The 21,526-nt window shown below is 45.2% G+C and overlaps 1 protein-coding gene across 1 annotated transcript in view; it reads left to right on the top strand.

Moving 5' to 3' along the window:
* osbpl5 (oxysterol binding protein-like 5) overlaps positions 1-21,526 on the top strand; it is a 145,689-nt gene that overhangs the window by 60,778 nt on the left and 63,385 nt on the right. Inside the window, exons 3-4 of the mRNA XM_041837625.2 lie at positions 16,841-17,005; positions 17,611-17,684. Coding sequence (XP_041693559.1) covers positions 16,864-17,005; positions 17,611-17,684 — 216 coding nt within the window. The 5' untranslated portion in view covers positions 16,841-16,863. The remainder of the gene's footprint in view (positions 1-16,840; positions 17,006-17,610; positions 17,685-21,526) is intronic.

The raw sequence follows: 21,526 nt of genomic DNA, 5'->3' as shown, positions 1-21,526 counted from the left end.
GCGTTCCAATTTTTCCCAAAGGTGTTCGATGGGGATGAGATCAGTTCTTCCACACCGATCTCGACAAAACATTTCTGTAAGGACCTTGCTTTGTACACAGGGGCATTGTCATGCTGAAACAGGAAAGGGCCTTCCCCGAACTGTTGCCATAAAGTTGGAAGCATAGAATCGTCTAGAATGTAATTGTATGCTGTAGTGTTACGATTTCCCTTCACTGGAACTAAGGGGCCTAGCCCTAACCATGAAAAACAGCCCCAGACCATTATTCCTCCTCCACCAAACTTTACAATTGGCACTATGCATTGGGGCAGGTAGCAATCTCTTGGCATCTGCCAAATGCAGATTCGTCCGTCGTACTGCCAGATGGTGAAGCGTTATTCATCACTCCAGAGAATGCGTTTCCACTGCTCCAGAGTCTAATGGTGGTGAGCTTTACACCACTCCAGCCGATGCTTGGCATTGCGCATGGTGATCTTAGGCTTGTGCGGCTGCTCGGCCAGGGAAACATTTCATGAAGCTCCCGACAAACAGTTATTGTGCTGATGTTACTTCCAGAGGCAGCTTGGATCTCGAGGACAGACGATTTTTACGCGCTTCAGCACTCGGCGGTCTCATTCTATAAGCTTGTGGGGCCAGTTGACTGGGGCAGCTCTAGCAGGGCAGAAATTTGACGAAATGACTTGTTTGAAAGGTGGCATCCTATGACGGTGCCACGTTGAAAATCACTGAGCTCTTCAGTAAGGCCGTTCTATTGCCAATGTTTGTCTATGGATATTGTGTGGCTGTGTGCTCGATTTTATGAACCTGTAGGCAACGGGTGTGGCTGAAATAGCCGAATCCACTAATTTGAAGGGGTGACCACATATTTGTGTATATACAGTGTACCTTTCATCACCAAAGCCATGTTCACTGCACATGTTGCTGAGCAATTCAACCCTTTTGTTAGTAATTGATACTGTATATGGAAATTCACATACAAATAGTCAGTCCTTCATTGTGATATAAAAGGCAAAACTGATCCTAAATCAGTACTCCTACTCTGAGATGCTTTTTGAATACGGGCCCTGGTCTGTCTCATACCAGAACAACAGCTGCTGTAACGTCTACTGCCATCCCCATGCGTGCAAGTATAACCTCTCCTACTGCAACTGATGTGATGGAGGGGAGACTATGTATTGTTGCCACATCAGTTCCTTCTGAGAGAATCTTCTCCAAAACAGGGCAGATACTCACGGAGAGGCGAAATCGTATCAGGCCTATCAGCCCATCCAAGCTGAGGCATCTGATCTTCCTGAATGCCAACCTGCCCTGAGGACTAATGCTGTTTGCTGGAGTTTGGTTCTGGTTTTGATTCTGTTCTGTGGATTTGTTTGAAGTTTATTGTTAATTTGTGCAATAAAAAAGTTTAATTGAAATAAACAAATGTAAGAGTGGTTTTGTCACAGAATAAATGCACAGAATTAGGCATTATAAGGTCTCTCATAAAAACACTGAAAGCAAAAGGGTTTTCAACACATAAACCATGATTTTTTTTCAAAGTTAAGGTAAAATAGTTAGGCTAATGAAAGATAATGTAATTGTGCACAAGCCTATTCAGCCAAATGATACCAAAACACAGCCTATTTGTAGTGAAATCAAGAGGGACATTTTTCTTGCCAACTTTTTCAGTCACTAGTGCATCTATGAACAGGCAGGGGAATGAAGTAGTTTGACAAAGAGTTTTCACAATAGTCAGTATTATAGCTAGAAAATACAGTTGTGCTCAAAAGTTTTGAATGACACAAATACTAATTTTCACAGTCTGCTGCCTCAGTTTTGATGATGGCAATTTGCATATACTCCAGAATGTTATGAAGAGTGATCAGATGAATTGCAATTAATTGCAAAGTCCCTCTTTGCCATGAAAATGAACTTAATCCTCAAAAAACATTTCCACTGCATTTCAGCCCTGCCACAAAAGGACCAGCTGACATCATGTCAGTGATTCTCTCGTTAACACAGGTGAGAGTGTTGACGAGGACAAGGCTGGAGATCACTCTGTCATGCTGATTGAGTTAGAATAACAGACTGGAAGCTTTAAAAGGAGGGTGGTGCTTGAAATCATTGTTCTTCCTCTGTTAACCATGGTTACCTGCAAGGAAACACGTGCCGTCATCATTGCTTTGCACAAAAAGGGCTTCACAGGCAAGGATGTTGCTGCTAGTAAGATTGCACATAAATCAACAATTTATCGGATCATCAAGAACTTCAAGGAGAGAGGTTCAATTGTTGTGAAGAAGGCGTCAGGGCGCCCAAGGAAGTCCAGCATGTGCCAGGACCGTCTCCTAAAGTTGATTCAGCTGCGGGATCGGGGCACCACCAGTGCAGAGCTTGCTCAGGAATGGCAGCAGGCAGGTGCGAGTGCATCTGCACGCACAGTGAGGCGAAGACTTTTGGAGGATGGCCTGGTGTCAAGAAGGGCAGCAAAGAAGCCACTTCTCTCCAGGAAAAACATAAAGGACAGACTGATATTCTGCAAAAAGTACAGGGATTGGCCTGGGGTGATGTAATTTTATCTGATGAATCCCCTTTCCGATTGTTTGGGGCATCCGGAAAACACCTTGTCCGGAGAAGACAAGGTGAGCGCTACCATCAGTAAAGCATCCTGAGACCATTCATGTGTGGGGTTGCTTCTCAGCCAAGGAGTGGGCTCACTCACAATTTTGCCTAAGAACACAGCCATGAATAAAGAATGGTACCACCACATCCTCCGAGAGCAACTTCTCCCAACCATCCAAGAACAGTTTGGTGACGACAATGCCTTTTCCAGCATGATGGATCACCTTGCCATAAGGCAAAAGTGATAACTAAGTGGCTCGGGGAACAAAACATTGAAATGTTGGATCCATGGCCAGGAACCCCCCAGACCTTAATCCCATTGAGAACTTGTGCTCGATCCTCAAGAGGTGGGTGGACAAACAATTTAGCAATTCTGCAAGAATGGGCTGCCATCAGTCAGGATGTGGCTCAGAAGTTAATTGACAGCATGCCAGGGCGGATTGCAGAGGTCTTGAAAAAGAAGGGTCAACACTGCAAATATTGACTCTTTGCATAAACTTAATGTAATTGTCAATAAAAGCCTTTGACACTTATGGAATGCTTGTAATTATACTTCAGTATACCATAGTAACATCTGACAAAAATATCTAATAACACTGAAGCAGCAAACTTTCTGAAGAAAATACTTGTCATTCTCAACCTTTGACCACGACTGTATATAAAGTGCATTCAGAAATTATTCAGACCCCTTGACTATTTCCACATTTTGTTACATTACAGCTTTATTCTAAAATGGATTAATTGTTTTTTTCCCCTCATCAATCTACACACAATACCCCATAATGATGAAGCAAAAACTGGTTTTTATAACATTTTGCAAATGTATTACAAATAAAAAACAGATATAACATTTACAAACGTTTTCAGACCCTTTACTCAGTACTTTGTTGACGCACCATAGGCAGCTATAACAGCCTCGAGTCTTCTTGGGTATGACTCTACAAGCATGATACACCTGTATTTGGAGAGTTTCTCCCATTCTTCTCTGCAGATCCTGTCAAGCTCTATCAGGTTGGATGGGGAGCATCGCTGCACAGCTATTTTCAGGTCTCTCCAGAGATGTTCGATCGGGTTCAAGTCTGGGCTCTGGCTGGGCCACTCAAGGACATTCAGAGACTTGTCCAGAAGCCACTCCTGCGTTGTCTTGGCTGTGTTCTTAGGGTGGTTGAGCTGTTGGAAGGTGAACCTTCACCCCAGTCTGAGGTCCTGAGCGCTCTGCATCAAGGATCTCACTGTACTTTGCTCTGTTGATCTTTCCCTCGATACTGACTAGTCTCCCAGTCCCAGCCGCTGAAAAACATCCCCACAGCATGATGCTGCCACCACCATGCTTCACCGTAGGGATGGTGCCAGGTTTCCTGCAGACGCTTGGAATTCAGGCCAAATAGTTCAATCTTGGTTTCATCAGACCAGAGAATCTTGTTTCTCATGGTCTGAGAGTCTTTTGGTGCCTTTTGGCAAACTCCAAGCGGGCTGTCATGTGCCTTTTACTGAGGACTGGCTTCCGTCTGGCCGCTCTACCATAAAGGCCTGATTGGTGGAGAGCTGCAGAGATGGTTGTCCTTCTGGAAGGTTCCCGCATCTCCACAGAGGAACTCTGGAGCTCTGTCAGAGTGACCAGCGGGTTCTTGGTCACCTCCCTGTCCAAGGCCCTTCTCCCCCGATTGCACAGTTTGGCCGGGAGGCCAGCTCTAGGAAGAGTCTTGGTGGTTCCAAACTTCCATTTAAGAATGATGGAGGCCACTGTGTTCTTGGGGACCTTCAATGCTGCAGAGATTTTTTTGTACCCTTCCCCAGATCTGTGCCTCGACACAATCCTGGCTCGGAGCTCTACAGACAATTCCCTCGACCACGTGGTTTGGTTTTTGCTCTGACATGCACTGGCAACTGTGGGACCTTATATAGACAGGTGTGTGCCTTACCAAATCATGTCCAATCATTTGAATTGACCATAGGTGGGCTCCAATCAAGTTGTAGAAACATCTCAAGTATGATCAATGGAAACAGGATACACCTGAGCTCAATTTCAAGTCTCATTGCAAAGGGTCTGAATACTTAATGTAAATAAGGTATTTCTGTTTTTTTATTTGTAAAACATTTTTCAAGAATAAAAAAAACAAACATGTTATCACATTGTCATTATGGGGTATTGTGTGTAGATCGATGAGGAAACAAATTAATTTAATCCATTTTAGAATAAGGCTGTAACGTAACACAATGTGGAAAAAGTCAAGGGGTCTGAATGCTTTCCGAATGCACTGTAGTTGTTATTTTCTAGAAACCTACCTACAGTCCATTTAGCTAGCTATTCAAGAGACAATAACCTTCAAGCAGGTCTTTTTTTTACCCATCTACCAATAGGTTCCCTTCTTTGTGAGGCATTGGATAACCTCCCTGGTCTTTGTGGTTGAATCTGTTTGAAATTCATTGCTCGACTGCTGGACCTTACAGAGTTAATTGTCTTTGTGGGGTACAGAGATGAGGTAGCCATTCAAAAATCACGCTAAACACTATTATTGCACATAAAGTGAGTCCATGCATCTTATTATGTGACTTGTTAAGCAAAATTGTACTCCTGAACTTATTTAGGCTTGCCATAACTAAGGGGTTGAATACTTGTTGACTCAAGACATTTTAGCTTTTCATTTTTAATTTATTTGTAAACATTTCTCAAAATGTATGGGGTACAGTGTGTATGCCAGTGACAAAAATGTTAAATGTATTCCATTTTAAAGTCAGCCTGTGACACAACATAATGTGGAAAAAGTCCAGGGGTGTGAATACTTTCTGAAGGCACTGTATGTATAGCTTGCATTTGGATTACTGTTACAATGCTATTTGGGTCGTTAATTGGATTCGTTATGACATTTTCAAGATTTCTTGTTTTTTGTACTTTTATTATTAATGTACGTTTGACATTTTGCTGCATTTTTAGGAGCTAGTAACATAAGCATTTCGCTGCACCCACTATAACATCTGCTAAACTGTGTACGTGACCAATAAACTTTGGATTCGATGTGATTGGCTGATTTGTTACTGTGTAGGCGTCAGTAGAAACAATGGATCATATGACTCAAAACGTCAAACTGTAGCTATGCATTCTACGAATAGTTCAATGTCTCCTCCCCTCCTATTTGACACTATTGATAAGAAGTCTCTTTGACACTACTGATAGTTGATGATCCCCCCCCGCCCACGTGTCCTCCTTTTCTCCGTCCTTTCGATTGTGAGCAGTGTGTATTAATGGTTCGGTTGGAACACGATGCCTAACTGTGCCTGTCCCAAAGTACTTGGAAGTTTAATTGTCTGTTCCTTCCTGTGGCGGAGGTCCGGCTGTGTCTTGTCTTTCCTTTGCTGCTGTCGTCTCCATTACACACCCAGGCAGGCTAGAGTTACTGCAGCAAAAGGCCAGACGCTGTCCCCTCACACTCAAGACATATACAAGCTAAAACGCAACGTATATAACTGAGTGCAGGTATAACGCAGCATAGGCTAAGTGACTTGGCATGGCATAAAGTGCACTTTATGCAAGTGTGTAAAAGTGCAAGTGTGCATGTCATCAGTACTCACTGACTCCTCTCTCCTGTTCATCTAATGTTACTCTTGAGGGAAGAGGGTAGTTTTACTGTGGTCCCCTACAGACTGATGCAGTATAATATTATTTTAAATACTGTTGTCCCAGCCTGGAAATGATGCAGCATTTAGCCCTCTGAAGAAACTCCTGTGATATTTAAACACCTCCAGTCGCTTGTCACTCGGCCATGGCTGATGTGTGTGTCTGTGTGTGATAAAAGGTTTTGCAGGACCCAGGCCTTAACCGAACCGTTGATGCACTGTAATCGTGGGTCTGGGATTGGGAGATTTGTGCTCATTTATCGTTTTCTCCCCCCGGAGGTGTGTGTGTGTGTGTGTTAGAGAGAGTTTGGATTGGTCGGTATAGCATTTTTTCCCCCACTGAAGCATGAGCTTGAATAATCCCCCTTAGTGAGGAAAAGCCACGAAACACACACACACACACAACACAAACAATAATTCCCCTACCCTCCAACTGTTTCTGCCAGTCGGGATTGGGTCTGCCAAAAGGTCTCGGCGTCTGGGCTGGTATGGGAAGTGCGTCTGTCCTTCTCTCTGTCTGACGTTGGCCTGTCAGCATGTCTGTGGGCTGTTGTGTAACAATGGAACTAACAGGCGCTCTGCTGCTGCTCTGCAACCCACCCTACACACTCTGTCTCTCGCTCTCTCCTCTGTCACAGACACACACAGCAGCAGCACAGGGAGACTATTTATAGACCAACCCAGTTAGGGGAAATTTGGGAAAGGCTCAATTCTCCCACTCTTTTATTCGCTCTCCTCTTCCGCACGTCTTTCTCTCTCTCTCCTCTCTGCCTCACACACACTAAAATACATGAATAATTTACAGTGAGGGAAAAAAGTATTTGATCCCCTGCTGATTTTGTACGTTTGCCCACTGACAAAGAGATTATCAGTCTATAATTGTAATGGTATTTATTTGAACAGTGAGAGACAAAATAACACCAAAAAAATCCAGAAAAACGCATGTCAAAAATGTTATAAATTTATTTGATTTTTAATGAGGGAAATAAGTATTTGACCCCCTCTCAATCAGAAAGATTTCTGGCTCCCAGGTGTCTTTTACACAGTGTGACGTCACGAGAGGCTACACAGCTTTCAGCGGGATTGCTCAAGTAGTGCAAGGAGACCAGGTTCAACCAAAACAAGGATTTTATTAAAGGTCTTGGGAAACTAACGAAAGTATAACACAATTCTGTTCTCTGGTGGCTCTTAAGGGTTAACAGTTCAGGGATGTCTCTTCCACATCCAAAATCATAACTCTCCCTCGCTCAAATAACTTTTTCCCCAGCCTTACTGTATTCCACGTTGCAGCTAGTGGCCAACCCAGCAAAACGTCCTTCCAAATGTCCCACACGTATTTCCCACAGGTGCATATATCCAAAGGTGAGTATTTCCCAAAGGTAAGTATCTCCAAATCCTTATATTCCTCATGGAAGTGGACGTGCAGCACTCTTGTCCTCCAGAGAGCCCAGGTGGAGACCGGTGTCTCTTCCCTTCAACAAACCTTCAGCTCATCAGCTCCTGATTGGTTTCAGCTGCGCTGGGAAGATTGGCCATAGAGGGTTGGAGTTCCCGACCATACCAGCAGATGGAGCCATAGCTGTCTGGGTTTGCAGCCATCTCGGGGATGTACCGTCCCTCCAGGACACAGCCTCTCGTGACATCACACATCCCCCTCCTCGGGACCGACGTCCTCGGGGTAAAGGCAGCGAAGAAGGCATCACGCCGGGAGGGCGTCCCGCATTGCCGTGGTGCTTGCCAGCCTGCTCTCTCTTCAACTCCTCCACCTCTAGGACCAGGGACTCAGCCTCCTGTTGTCTCTCCTTGAGTTTCTTACTGAAGCATCAGCCTTGGTTTTAGCAGAGTTTAGCTTCTGTTGAGCAGCTTTCAGTTCCTTCTCTCTCTCTGCCTCCCGCATTCTTCATCTTGTTCTCCAACACCTTGTACTTCTCCTCTGCCTTCTTCTGGACCTCCTTACTACTGCGCAGGGTCTCCTCACACTCCTCGATGGTCCCGCGCAGCCTCTCCCAGATCCTCCTGTTGCTTATGGAAGGAGCTCTGTTGGAGTTTAGCCTGGAGGATATCTAACTCTTCTGTCTTCATGTCTAACTGTTGCTTTAACAAACGATACCTCTCAGCGGTCCCCTTCAGACCAGACAGTTCTTTGTCCAGATTCTGTAGCTCCGTCTCTGTGTCGGTCTGGGCACCTGCCATCCCTATCAGAGCCCGGGCGGGAGTGAGTAACTCGGAGGATTGCACCGGAGCCTTCCCAGGATGAGTCTTGCCTCTCCGTTTCCGAGGTACTCGGGTTATCCTCTCCTGAGACTCCTTCCAGAGTGGGTAAAAGGCTGGGCAGTCTCGTCCAATTAGGACAGGGACGGGGGGGGAATCAACCACCCCCGCCGTCGTGTGTATGGTTCCCGTGTGCTGGTCATTGTAAGTTCAGTAATGGGGTATTCTCTCTGTGTCCCCATGGACACAGGAAACTGGGAGGACTTTCCCCGGGGTCAGACACGTTGGGCCCACCAAATCCCTTACGCACCAGGGTGGCCCGGCTACCAGAATCCAGTAAGGCCTCCACATCATGGTGATTCACAGTTACCGGGCAGGTGGGGGGTCGATCTGGGCCGCCATCTACGACTCCCAAGAGCGAGGCAAAACGGTGTGTGGGTGCTGAGCTGGAGGACTCCGCAGTGGGCATAGGTTCATCGGCTGGTTTCCCACACTGCCAGGAGATATGTCCCATCTCCCCACACCGGTAACACTGCTCGAGTTTCCCCCTCCTGGTGTACTCTTCTTGGACCCGCCTGGTTTCTGGCTCCCCCTGGAGCCGGGATAAGTCCTGACGTGGCTGGGTTCGAGACCTTGGGGGTCCTTTGGACGGGTTCTTCCCATTTGTGGTGGGGCCGCCCGGTCTTTTTCGGGAAGGATTCAGCATCTCCGCTGTGGCCTGGTACTTTTCCACAGCTTCCACGGTCAGATCAGCCGTGGTCAAGGCCTGTTGACTGATGAACCGTTTGGCCTCATAAGGCAGGGCGCGTGAGGTAACGATCCACCACAACGGCCTCCACCACCGCCGCTGCTGTATTCTCTCGTCGGATCCAGCCATTTCCTTCGATTCGGACAAGTTCATGCATCTGCGCCCGAGGAGGTTGGTCTGGTTGGAAGGTCCAGCTGTGAAAGCGCTGGGCCATACCAAACTTTGTGAGTCCATATCTGCTGAGGATCTCAGACTTCAGGGCATCATAGTCAGTAACCTGGTCAGGGCCCAGGTCCCGGACAGCATTCAGCGATTCCCCGGTTAGAAAAGGGGGCTAACAGACCAACCCACTGTTGCTTGGGCCAGGCTTCCCTAGTGGCCGTGGCCTCAAATGCATGCAGGTATGCCTCAATGTCATCGGTAGCTCCCATCTTAGATATAAAGTCACTTGCCTTTATTGGGCGGGTATTTTGGACAACCCTCTGTCTCTGCAACTGCAATTCCTCTGCCTTCAGAAGGTTGGCTTTCTTTTGCTCCTCCAAGAGAGCCACGTTTGCTTGCATCTGGGCTTGCTGGCCAGCAACAAGGGCTTTCAATATGTCCTCCATTTCAGTCGGGGGGGAGCCATACGGCCAACTTGGAAAACTGGGTGATCAAACCTTCGGTATCCTCCTCTGACATGCACTATTAACAGCTGAGCGTGCCCGTATTCTCCACCATCTGTGACGTCACGAGAGGCTACACAGCTTCGCAGCGGATTGCTCCAAGTAGTGCAAGGAGACCAGGTTCAACCAAAACAAGGATTTTATTAAAGGTCTTGGGAAACTAACGAAAGTATAACACAATTCTGTTCTCTGGTGGCTCTTAAGGGTTAACAGTTCAGGGATGTCTCTTCCACATCCAAAATCATAACTCTCCCCTCTCGAATAACTTTTCCCCAGCCTTACTGTATTCCACGTTGCAGCTAGTGGCCAACCCAGCAAAACGTCCTTCCAAATGTCCCACACGTATTTCCACAGGTGCATATATCCAAAGGTGAGTATTTCCCAAAGGTAAGTATCTCCAAATCCTTATATTCCTCATGGAAGTGGACGTGCAGCACTCTTGTCCTCCAGAGAGCCCAGGTTGGAGACCGTGTCTCTTCCCTTCAACAAACCTTCAGCTCATCAGCTCCTGATTGGTTTCAGCTGCGTGGGAAGATTGGCCATAGAGGGTTGGAGTTCCCGACCATACCAGCAGATGGAGCCATAGCTGTCTGGGTTTGCAGCCATCTCAGGGGGATGTAACGTCCCTCCAGGACACAGCCTCTCGTGACATCACAACAGGTAACGAGCTAAGATTAGGAGTACACTCTTAAAGGGAGTGCTCCTAATCTCAGCTTGTTACCTGTATAAAAGACACCTGTCCACAGAAGCAATCAATCAATCAGATTCCAAACTCTCCACCATGGCCAAGACCAAAGAGCTCTCCAAGGATGTCAGGGACAAGATTGTAGACCTACACAAGGCTGGAATGGGCTACAAGACCATCGCCAAGCAGCTTGGTGAGAAGGTGACAACAGTTGGTGCGATTATTCGCAAATGGAAGAAACACAAAATAACTGTCAATCTCCCTTGGCCTGGGGCTCCATGCAAGATCTCACCTCGTGGAGTTGCAATGATCATGAGAATGGTGAGGAATCAGCCCAGAACTACACGGGAGGATATTGTCAATGATTTCAAGGCAGCTGGAACCATAGTCACCAAGAAAACAATTGGTAACACATTACGCCGTGAAGGACTGAAATCCTGCAGCGCCCGCAAGGTCCCCCTGCTCAAGAAAGCACATATACAGGCCCGTCTGAAGTTTGCCAATGAACATCTGAATGATTCAGAGGAGAACTGGGTGAAAGTGGTGTGGTCAGACCAAATGGAGCTCTTTGGCATCAACTCAACTCGCCGTGTTTGGAGGAGGAGGAATGCTGCCTATGACCCCAAGAACATCATCCCCACCGTCAAACATGGAGGTGGAAACATTATGCTTTGGGGGTGTTTTTCTGCTAAGGGGACAGGACAACTTCACCGCATCAAAGGGACGATGGACGGGGCCAAGTACCGTCAAATCTTGGGTGAGAACCTCCTTCCCTCAGCCAGGGCATTGAAAATGGGTTGTGGATGGGTATTCCAGCATGGCAATGACCCAAAACGGCCAAGGCAACAAAGGAGTGGCTCAAGAAGAAGCACATTAAGGTCCTGGAGTGGCCTAGCCAGTCTCCAGACCTTAATCCCATAGAGAATTTGTGGAGGGAGCTGAAGGTTAGAGTTGCCAAACATCAGCCTCGAAACCTTAATGACTTGGAGAAGATCTGCAAAGAGGAGATGTGTGCTAACCTGGTGGCCAACTACAAGAAACGTCTGACCTCTGTGATTGCCAACAAGGGTTTTGCCACCAAGTACTAAGTCATGTTTTGCAGAGTGGTCAAATACTTATTTCCCTCATTAAAATGCAAATCCATTTATAACATGCGTTTTTCTGGATGATTTTGTTGTTATTCTGTTTCTCACTGTTCAAATAAACCTACCATTAAAATTATAGACTGATAATTTCTTTGTCAGTGGGCAAACCTACAAAATAAGCAGGGAATCAAATACTTTTTTCCCTCACTGTATATGCTGAGGTTTCAACTGCAAAAAAAGCAGTTCTGTGATTGTCTAGCTCAAAATCTGTGTAGTCAGGCAGTTGCACCATATACAGTGGGGAAAAAAAGTATTTAGTCAGCCACCAATTGTGCAAGTTCTCCCACTTAAAAAGATGAGAGAGGCCTGTAATTTTCATCATAGGTACACGTCAACTATGACAGACAAAATGAGAAAAAAAAATCCAGAAAATCACATTGTAGGATTTTTTATGAATTTATTTGCAAATTATGGTGGAAAATAAGTATTTGGTCAACAACAAAAGTTTCTCAATACTTTGTTATATACCCTTTGTTGGCAATGACACAGGTCAAACGTTTTCTGTAAGTCTTCACAAGGTTTTCACACACTGTTGCTGGTATTTTGGCCCATTCCTCCATGCAGATCTCCTCTAGAGCAGTGATGTTTTGGGGCTGTCGCTGGGCAACACAGACTTTCAACTCCCTCCAAAGATTTTCTATGGGGTTGAGATCTGGAGACTGGCTAGGCCACTCCAGGACCTTGAAATGCTTCTTACGAAGCCACTCCTTCGTTGCCCGGGCGGTGTGTTTGGGATCATTGTCATGCTGAAAGACCCAGCCACGTTTCATCTTCAATGCCCTTGCTGATGGAAGGAGGTTTTCACTCAAAATCTCACGATACATGGCCCCAGTCATTCCTTCCTTTACACGGATCAGTCGTCCTGGTCCCTTTGCAGAAAAACAGCCCCAAAGCATGATGTTTCCACCCCCATGCTTCACAGTAGGTATGGTGTTCTTTGGATGCAACTCAGCATTCTTTGTCCTCCAAACACGACGAGTTGAGTTTTTACCAAAAAGTTCTATTTTGGTTTCATCTGACCATATGACATTCTCCCAATCCTCTTCTGGATCATCCAAATGCACTCTAGCAAACTTCAGACGGGCCTGGACATGTACTGGCTTAAGCAGGGGGACACGTCTGGCACTGCAGGATTTGAGTCCCTGGCGGCGTAGTGTGTTACTGATGGTAGGCTTTGTTACTTTGGTCCCAGCTCTCTGCAGGTCATTCACTAGGTCCCCCTGTGTGGTTCTGGGATTTTTGCTCACCGTTCTTGTGATCATTTTGACCCCACGGGGTGAGATCTTGCGTGGAGCCCCAGATCGAGGGAGATTATCAGTGGTCTTGTTTGTCTTCCATTTCCTAATAATTGCTCCCACAGTTGATTTCTTCAAACCAAGCTGCTTACCTATTGCAGATTCAGTCTTCCCAGCCTGGTGCAGGTCTACAGTTTTGTTTCTGGTGTCCTTTGACAGCTCTTTGGTCTTGGCCATAGTGGAGTTTGGAGTGTGACTGTTTGAGGTTGTGGACAGGTGTCTTTTATACTGATAACAAGTTCAAACAGGTGCCATTAATACAGGTAACGAGTGGAGGACAGAGGAGCCTCTTAAAGAAGAAGTTACAGGTCTGTGAGAGCCAGAAATCTTGCTTGTTTGTAGGTGACCAAATACTTATTTTCCACCATAATTTGCAAATAAATTCATAAAAAATCCTACAATGTGATATTCTGGATTTTTTTTCCTCAATTTGTCTGTCATAGTTGACGTGTACCTATGATGAAAATGACAGGCCTCTCTCATCTTTTTAAGTGGGAGAACTTGCACAATTGGTGGCTGACTAAATACTTTTTTCCCCCACTGTATCTACATTATACAGTGCCTTCGGAAAGTATTCAGACCCCTGGACTTTTTCCACAATTTGTTACGTTACAGCCTTATTCTAAAATGGATTAAATAACTAAAGAATCCTCAGCAATCTATACACAATATATGAGACACTAAATTGAGGTCAGGTGCATCCTGTTTCCATCGATCATCCTTGAGATGTTTCTACAACTTGATTGGAGTCCACCTGTGGTAAATTCAATTGATTGGACATGATTTGGAAAGGCACACACCCGTCTCTATAAGGTCCCACAGTTGACAGTGCATGTCAGAGCAAAAACCATTGTCCGTAGAGCTCTGAGGCAGGATTGTGTCGAGGCACAGATCTGGGGAAGGGTACCAAAACATTTCTGCAGCACTGAAGGTCCCCAAGAACACAGTGGCCTCCATCATTCTTAAATGGAAGAAGTTTGGAACCACCAAGACTCTTCCTAGAGCTGGCTGCCCGGCCAAACTTAGCAATCGGGGGAGATGGGCCTTGGTTAGTGAGGTGACCAAGAACCCGCTGGTCACTCTGACAGAGCTCCAGAGTTCCTCTGTGGAGATGCGGGAACCTTCCAGAAGGACAACCATCTCTGCAGCACTCCACCAATCAGGCCTTTATGGTGGAGTGGCCAGACGGAAGCCATTCCTCAGTAAAAGGCACTAAACATTCCGGTTGGAGTTTGCCAAAAGGCACCTAAAGACTCTCAGACCATGAGAAACAAGATTCTCTGGTCTGATGAAACCAAGATTGAGCTCTTTGGCCTGAATGCCAAGCGTCACTTCTGGAGGAAACCTGGCACCATCCCTACGCTGAAGCATGGTGGTGGCAGTATCATGCTGTGGGGATGTTTTTCAGCGGCAGGGACTGGGAGACTAGTCAGGATTGAGGGAAAGATGAACGGAGCAAAGTGAAGAGAGATCCTTGATGAAAACCTGCTCCAGAGCGCTCAGGTCCTCAGACTGGGGTGAAGTTTCACCTTCCAACAGGACAACGACCCTAAGCACACAGCCAAGACAACGCAGGTGTGGTTTCGGGACAAGTCTCTGAATATCCTTGAGTGGCCCAGCCAGAGCCCGGACTTGAACCCGATCGAACATCTCTGGAGAGACCTGAAAATAGCTGTGCAGCGACGCTCCCCATCCAACCTGACCGAGCTTGAGAGGATCTGCAGAGAAGAATAGGAGAAATTCCCCAAATACAGGTGTGCCAAGCTTTTAGCATCATACCCAAGAAGAGTCGAGGCTGTTATCGCTGCCCAAGGTGCTTCAACAAAGTACTGAGTAAAGGGTCTGAATACTTATGTAAATGTGATATTTAAGTTTTTTATTTGTAATACATTTGCAAACATTTCTGAGCTTGTTTTTGCTTTGTCATTATGGGGTATTGTGTGTAGATTGAGGATTAAAAATATATATATATTTTAGAATAAAGCTGTAACCTAACAAAATGTGGAAAGTCAAGGGGTCTGAATACTTTCCGAAGGCACTGTAGATCACATTTGTACTCTGAATACGTTGTAGCTGTGGCCTTTCGATGCATCATTTCTCGACAACACCTGTGCTCTCATCTTTCAGAGAGAGAGAGACAGGAGCGAGAGAGACGGAGAGAAAGGGAGAAGAGAGGAAGTGCAGATAGGGGATGGGTGTGTGAGTGGATTGTGAGATTAAGTTGTTGACTGTTATTTAGGCACTTTTTTTAGAGAAAGAGGAAAGGAGAGAGAGCGTTGTGCTTTGAAAGAGAAGTTAAGTGTGCGTGAGTGTGATGTTTTCTGAACCCAGTATGTGTATCAGAGCTAAACTGAGCTGCCATACAAGCTGGCATTAACACACACACACACAGAGATATTACAGAAATAATGCTGGGATTAACAGCTCACAGAGACATGATGTGCTTTCTTGAACTACCTGATTTCCTTTACTGGAAGTCGTCCCCCATTGCTTACCATGACCGACTTAAGTTTTAGGCCTACAGCGAGCCTATATATAATGAGCTTACTGAATCTCCGTAGACCAGTGCTCTTCGACTCGTCCTGGAAAGCCACATTGAGGAAGAAGAAGAACAGCAGGGAGGGGATGGAGGGAGTGAGCTCGTGTCTGTTCCTATACTTCGCCTTCTATGTTTACAGCAAATCTAGGCTAAGGTGGAAGCAATATGGTTGAAGCGCCACCACTACACTGGCTAGCCTACCTATCCAGACATTTCAGATCTGAGAACATTGAATGTTTAGGGCCAAGGGGAGGAGGTAGGGAGTGGAGTGATAACGGAGGGAGTGGTACGTTTTCATTCATTAATGATACACGTGCAGACCTCACTATCCTTAGTGATGCATCTGCTGCTCCTACATAACATCACATTTATCCAGAGCGACTTACAGAAGCAATTAGGGTTAAGTGCCATCGACAGATTCTTTACCTAGTCGGCTCGGGGATTTGAACAAGCTACCTTTCGCTCTTAACCACTAGGCTACATGCCGCCCCTACATCACAGTGAAAGCCAAACAATGGAGTGTGTAGTGTGTCATATTTATGGACCAACCCTCTGTGGGTGTTAAGGTTCAGACCCCGGGCTAGTTAACTCTCTGGGTGTTGTGTGGGCTGAGGTTTGCCTCTCCTCTCCGACCATGGTGAGCTTGGTGACTGTCGTGCACTGTGGCTCTGTGTGGAGTGGCTATGATGACATCGAATCAGTGACGGAGAGCCTGTCTGTCACAGCCTGGCAATTGTATAGACGGTCGGTCGCATAGACTGGCGTTGTGACACGGCCACATTGTGTGGACAGGCTGACGTAGCATAGCTGCGTCGAGCATAGCTCTCTAAAAGTCCAGAACAGTGAGGTGAGAGGAACCATCACGAGGGAGAGGGAGAAACTATAGAAAGAGATTTGAGGACATAAGAGCACTAAATGTGAAAGCTCACTTTTTTAAAATATGAAACAGGGCTGAAGATGATGTTTTGGGTGTCAGTTTGTCTGGATAGGCCTACAGCACACAAACGCACAACTGATAACGAAACTTAACACATTTTCACTGCACTTGAACACTCGTCTTCGAGTTACCCCTGCTCAGTAGTCCAGTCGCATTTTGAAAATGTTGAGTACTCGTGTAGTGTTTTAGAAAATGATAAACCATTTGTCGAGTATTTAATCAAATCTAATGGTCTGGATTACTCTTCATGTGGTACTTTACTATTTTTCACCATTTAGTATCTACAACTTTTGTCTTTAACCGTTGGTTCTCACTTAGTTTTGCTTCTGACTACATACTAGGCTGTTTTTGTCATCTGGATTGGGCAGAGTGAGTAACATGTCTCTCTTTCTCTCTTTCCAGAGGAAGAGTAGGCAGCAGACAGGATGAAGGAGGAGAACTTGTTTCATCGGAGGTTGTCTCTGTCTCCCAACACCACCTCTCCCTCCCCTCCTAAGCTCGACCACCGCTCTCTGACCCGGAACATGTCTTACGGAGGAGACGGCGACCTCTTCCTGCACAGCCCAGGTAAGGCTGGGGTATTTTCACTAGTAACCAAATGGAAGCAAACTCACCGCTCACCAAACTCATCGAAACGAGTCCCAAAAGTTTTCGTTGCAAAAAGGCTTGCTATGGTGTACACTAATGAATACACCCCTTGATATATACTCCGCTAGACGTTTCCGTAACCACTTTGTGACATCACCACACACCGCACAGAGATTTTAATGCATGCTGTAGGTTATAACTTTACACAAGCGCCAGGGACGTATTGTTAAGAAGAACGTTTGGGGAAGTATAAACTATAAATGCGCACACAAACACACACCTTCAACCTTTCAGTCCCAGCGGGTGACCACTAGAAATGACTGTAAACGAGTCTATCCAGGGATTGACGTTAAGCTCTTAGAGGCACGTCCAGCAAGTCGAGAGCATTTATTTGTTGCATAAAGGTTTTAGTCACTTGGCCAATTTATTTTGGAACAATAACAAAACAAAAACAACGAAATTTAGAGCATGCACAAATTGCAGTTTTCTGTTTGGCCCGAATGTCTTTCTGTTTACCAAACATTATCTGTCTGTCTGCTCTCTCTAACCTGCTCTGTCTGATTCTGTGTGTGTCCTGTTTGCAGGTATGGAGTCAGAGGGGAATGGTCTGTCCATGATGAGTGACGAGCTCAGCCCCGCCCAGTCGCCTAGCAGCAAGGTAAGAAGACCGCGGCTGATTGGACCTCTGTGTAACTATCCGGTGGGTTTCCCAATATTGATGGATCTTTAGGATGAACGATCAGTTTTGCCAGTTTTCCAAAACCACCTTGTTAATCACAAATCACATGCTTGCTGTTCTGGGATCAGCCTCCTCTACCCAATTTTTATTTATTTACTTTTAACCCTTTTTCTCCCCAATTTCGTGATATCCAATTGGTAGTTAGTCTTGTCCCACCCCTATGGACTCGGGAGAGGCGAAGGTCGAGAGCCATTGGTCCTCCGAAACATGACCCTGCCAAGCCGCACTGCTTGACACACTGCTCGCTTAACCCGGAAGCCAGCCACACCAATATGTCGGAGGAAACACCGTCCAGCTGACGACTGAAGTCAGCTTGCAGGCGCCCGGTTTGCCACAAGGAGTCGCTAGAGCGCGATGAGACAAGGAAATGCCGGCCGGCCAAACCCTCCTCTAACCCAGATGACGCTGGGCCAATTGTGTGCCGCCTCATGGGTCTCCCAGTCACTGCCGGCTGTGACACAGCCTGGGATTGAACCTCAAGCGCCACTCAGGAGGCCCCCAAACTCCAATCTTAATATGAATATACAATGCAGACACTGGACCAGTTCTTAGAAGCTTCTTTGTCATATGCCAATTTTGAGGAGCTCGCTTTTAATGTGTACTGAACAAAAATAACATGCAACAATTCCCAAGATTTTACTAAGTTACAGTTCATATAAGGAAATCAGTCAATTGAAATAAATTCATTAGGCCCTAATCTATGGATTTCACATGACTGGGAATACAGATATGCATTTGTTGGTCACAGATATCTTTAAAAAAAGGTATGGGTGTGGATCGGAAAACCAGTCAGTATCTGGTGTGACCATTCGCCTCATGCAGCGCGACACAGCTCCTTCGCATAGAGTTGATCAGGCTGTTGATTAGGCTTTTGATTGTGGCCTGTGGAATGTTGTCCCACTCCTCTTCAATGGCTGTACGAAGTTGCTGGATATTGGCGGGATCTGGAACACGCTGTCGTACACGTTGATCCAGAGCATCCCAAATTAGCTCAATGGGTGACATGTCTGGTGAGTATGCAGGCCATGGAAGAACTGGGACATTTTCAGCTTCCAGGAATTGTGTACAGATCCTTGCGACATGGGGCCGTGCATTATCATGCTAAAACATGAGGTGATGGAGGCGGATTAATGGCACGACAATGGGCCTCAAGATCTTGGCACGGTATCTCTGTGCATTCAAATTGCCATCAATAAAATGCAATTGTGTTTGTTGTCCGTAGCTTATGCCTGCCCATACCATAACCCCACGGGGCACTCGGTTCACAACATTGACATCAACAAACCGCTCGCCCACACAACGCCATACACATGGTACTGCCAAATTCTGTAAAACGACGTTGGATACGGCTTATGGTAGAGAAATTCACTTTCAATTCTCTGGCAACAGCTCTGGTGGATATTCCTGCAGGCTAATTGCACGCTCCCTCAGAACTTGAGACATCTGTGGCATTGTGAGACAAAACTGCACATTTTAGTTGCCTTTTATTGTCCCAGCACAAGGTGCACCTGTATAATGATCATGCTGTTTAATCAGCTTCTTGATATGCCACACCTGTCAGGTGGATGGATTATCTTGGCAAAGGAGAAATGCTCACTTACAGGGATGTAAACAAATTTGTGCTCAAAACTTGAGGGAATTAAGCTTTTTGTGCATACGGAACATTTCTGGGATCTTTTATTTCAGCTCATGAAACATGGGACCAACACTTTACATGTTGCGTTTATATTTTTGTTGAGTGTAGATGCAAAGCTTTTCAACACAAGTTTGTTTAGACAATTTAGAAATAGGCCTACATTCTACAATGTTTTAAAACAAATATTATGTTATTAGAATTCACGATTTATAATTGACATGCTATGCTTGTTTCAAAAAGTGAATCATTTTATTAAGGGCTATACATTGTTTAGTCTAACAAATGTAGGTGGCATTTGCTGATTGTAGGCTACATCCGTCATACAATGAATCAAACAAAACAACACAGCACTTATGCCTAGTGTTTATTTTCTGTGCCACTGTGTGATGACTCATCAATGATAGCAGTTCACATCGATCACTAAAAGTTTCCAGCAGCACTGGCCAGGTTAAGGTCATGTCCCCTCTCCCATTGCCCCCCACCCACCCCAACACACACACACACACGGCTCTGTTCATGGAGTGATTCCGAACTACGTTGACTATCTATGGGGCTTTGACCTGTCTCCCACCCAACACCCCTCGTAACTCCGGAGACAATAGCGGACTCATCACAACACAGTCACATACGGCTCTCTACCGAACACTCTAAAACACTCCTGAATGTGAGTGTGTGACGGCTCACTTCAGAAATGCAGTGTGTATGTGAATCATGCATAAACACACATCAGATGTAGTCAGGTCCAATAGGTGTCAAAATTATTGGCACTACTGTTTTCAATACCTTTCAAAACTTTGCGATAACACTGATCCTTTTTCTAGAATGTTTTATGAGATTGGAGAACACATTGGGAGGGATCTTAGGCCGTTCATCCATACAGAATATTTCCAGATCCTTGATATCCTTCGTCTGCGCATATGGACTGCCCTCTTCAATTCAAACCACAGGTTTTCAATGGGGTTCAAGTCCGGAAACTGAGATGGCCATTGCAAAATGTTGATTTTGTGGTCAATTAACAATTTCTTTGTGGATGTTGATGTGTGCTTGGGGTTATTGTGGTGCTAGAAAATACACTTGCGGCAAAGTTTCAGCAACGTGGCAGAGGCAACCAGATTTTTGGCTTTAAGTAACTGTCCAGTGTTTACAGATTTGATGAAATATGACCGATGATTAATTAAAATGAGTGAAATAGTTTTCCTTACAAAAAATGGTAATGGTAATTAATTATGTTTTAAGTAGCTTTACCATTTCCTCGTAGAATCAGCGGTCTACTCACATGAATATTTTTAATGACCGGTATACAGTGCATTCAGAAAGAATTCAGACCCCATGACTTTCCACATTTTGTTACATTACAGCCTTATTCTAAAATTGATTAAATTGTTTTTTCCCCCTCATCAATCTACACACAATACCCCATCATGACAAAGCAAAAACTGGTTTTTATACATTTTTGCAAATACAGATTTCATCAAACACTGGACAGTTGCTTTAAGCCAAAAATCTGGTTGCCTGGATCTTCCAGCAAGACAATAACTCCAATCACACATCAAAATCCACAAAGAAATAGTTAATTGACCACAAAATCTAAATTTTGCAATGGTCATTTCAATCTCTGGGCTTGAATCCCAGTCCATAAGCACAGACGAAGGATATCAAGGAAAATGTATTGCGGAATGGTCTAAGATCACGTGTTTTCCAGTCTCATAAAACAATTTAGAAAAAGGCTTCCCGCCATTATCATCGCAAAGTTAGGCATTGAAAGGTATTAAAACATGGGTGCCAATAATTATTTTGAAAATCTCTTTCTCTGAGTAATTGTATTAGTATAAAAAAATATATTTTCCCAATTTTTTGGAGCATACATTATAGCTCAGTATTTGTTATATACAGTCTTTTTTCCTCATCTTTATCAAGGATGCCAATCATCTTTGACTTGACTGTATGTGTTAGAAATCCTGCCTAGGAGATCGGAAACCTGTGCACTGAATTTCTGCTAAACTTATTCCAAAAGTAGCTGGCATATACAGTGCCTTCAGAAAGTTTTCACACCCCTTGACTTTTTCCACCTTTTGTTGTTACAGCCTGAATTTTAAATGAATTAAATTGAGATTTTTTGTCACTG

This window comes from Coregonus clupeaformis, chromosome 19, assembly GCF_020615455.1.
Source record: "Coregonus clupeaformis isolate EN_2021a chromosome 19, ASM2061545v1, whole genome shotgun sequence".
Classification (NCBI taxonomy): Eukaryota; Metazoa; Chordata; class Actinopteri; order Salmoniformes; family Salmonidae; genus Coregonus; species Coregonus clupeaformis.
The sequence above is the reverse complement of the archived record's forward strand: the minus strand, read 5'-3'. Positions and strand labels throughout refer to the sequence as shown.